General features: G+C 44.1%; 1 protein-coding gene across 1 annotated transcript in view; it reads left to right on the top strand.

The window, feature by feature from the left end:
• The window catches only part of LOC103799948 (zinc finger protein 462-like), a gene marked incomplete at its 5' end in the record, with an annotated part of 15,113 nt that extends 13,210 nt beyond the window's left edge, over window positions 1–1,903 (top strand). Inside the window, 2 exons of the mRNA XM_009072305.1 lie at window positions 628–717; window positions 1,699–1,903. Coding sequence (XP_009070553.1) covers window positions 628–717; window positions 1,699–1,903 — 295 coding nt within the window. The remainder of the gene's footprint in view (window positions 1–627; window positions 718–1,698) is intronic.
• Between the last annotated feature and the right edge of the window lie 58 nt (window positions 1,904–1,961).

The raw sequence follows: 1,961 nt of genomic DNA, 5'->3' as shown, positions 1-1,961 counted from the left end.
CTGCCCCCTGAGCTGCCAGTGCCTTCACTCATGTTACTGGGTGCTTCACACTTCTGCAAATGAGGCCCCAAGCACTTGGTATAAAAGATTAGGATTGGAAGAAACACCTATGCAGTTAAAATGAAGGACTTAGTCCATGAGACTTCATGATGAAGGGATGTGTATTGATCATGAGGATCAGGTGTTAAATATACCAAGTCTGTGTTTCCTAAAATCTGTACTACCAATTCAAAAATTGTAGATGGATTTTAGTAGGGGTTTTTTATTTTGCTTTCAAGCCATTTCAGTGATAAACTTCTCGGTTTTGGTTTGGAGTTAAAATTCTGCAGTCTCTTAGTTTGTTGAAATACAGGAACAGGGAGTAGTAACTCCCTTAAGTAACACCTCACTTGCAGAGGTGCTTTCAGATTTAGGATGGGATTTGTCACTCGCAGTGTCACTTTGCTTTGGGGAGTTGCATTTTCACAAACAGTTCTTTGACTAGTAAGTCCTTTGGCTTCTCTGGGATGACAAGGTGCAGCAGAGAGGATCAGAGGAGGATCACAGTGGCCCCTGCTTGCTCTGTCGCTTCTGAGTTCATGGGCTGCCCTGTCTTTTTCCAGATCCCATGATGTTTCCTGACAGCAGTGCTCCAGAGAAACGCTTCCCATGTGAGTTCTGCGGCCGATCATTTGCAGAGGGCTCTGAGTGGGAGCGACACGTGCTGAGACATGGCATGTAAGTTGTTTTCCATTTCTTTCCCAAACAGCCAAAGGTATCAGTAGTATGATCTCTGTATATTGCCCCTACCTCATTCCTCCCCTCCCAAAAAGCTATGGAATGAATGCAGATGCAGTTCTTGGAGGGACAGGTCTATCCAAATATGGATATAGTCATGTCATGGGAAGTTCCCATTCATCCTTTTTAACTCTGCTGCCCAGTGTGGCTGTAGACTGTAGGGTTTAACTGTGATTCTAAAATGTTAAGATTGTCCCTGCGTGAACATCACCTGGTCAGGATTACCTTCACCTGAGTGTACTGTTGATCTTTTTTCAATCTCTGCCTTTCTATAGCAGTTTGCACACTGGGGGATGATAAGCATCTCAGATAAGAAAGGCATCTCTGGAACAATCTGTTTACCTCTTGTGATGAAGATCTCCTAGGTAGCAGAGATCTCGTTGCTGATCAGTTTCTTCAAAGAGTAGATTTCATTCAAGGTTGCTGACAACATGTGGAAAACATTTGGATACAATATTTTAGGTTAACTGTGATGGTATGAGAAATAATAACAACTTCTATTACCCTTCGTATCATCTGCCTGAATATGAGTACTTGAAATGCTGCAACCTATAAAATGTTTTATTGGATCATTAACTCTTAAGGAAAAGTACTCTTTTCCTGTGCCTTTGTTTGGTGCCTCGTAAGTCTTGGTTTACAAGAGACTGGGGAAAGGGAAATAAACTTTGCAGTGTCACAATTTGAGTTCCTCTCTTTCCTCTCATACCTGTCCCAACATAGAACAGACCAAGATTTGGTTTCGAAGCTAGGATGTCATTGGTCCCACTTCATTCCACTGCCTCTCCTTTTGAGCATGAGGTCACTGTGATGTGGCCTGCCTTTTTAGAAAGTGATCTGTTTGTAATCCCTCATGTGACACACGTGGATTGGCTTTGCTGTACCTTGTATCGACTGTTTCTGTTTCCTGCTGCTCGGCTCCAGGGCGCTGAACGAGAGTCAGCACAGGACCAGCGAGGACAGCCAGCCAAAGGAGGACATGGAAGAGACCATTAGCACACTGCCAGAAGAAGAGAAAGAAGACATTGAGACAATGGTGGTGGACTACTCCCACAGTGGCGAGACAGCAGTCAGCATGGTAACTGCCGACCAACCTCTCCAAGACATCTCGGAGGCCAAAAACGAATAAGCATTTGGTGTGATTCAAATCAACGTACTTGAACAGTGATGAGTGGGATAGGGTGGGT

This window comes from Acanthisitta chloris, unplaced genomic scaffold (assembly GCF_000695815.1).
Source record: "Acanthisitta chloris isolate BGI_N310 unplaced genomic scaffold, ASM69581v1 scaffold22873, whole genome shotgun sequence".
NCBI lineage: Eukaryota > Metazoa > Chordata > Aves > Passeriformes > Acanthisittidae > Acanthisitta > Acanthisitta chloris.
The sequence above is the reverse complement of the archived record's forward strand: the minus strand, read 5'-3'. Positions and strand labels throughout refer to the sequence as shown.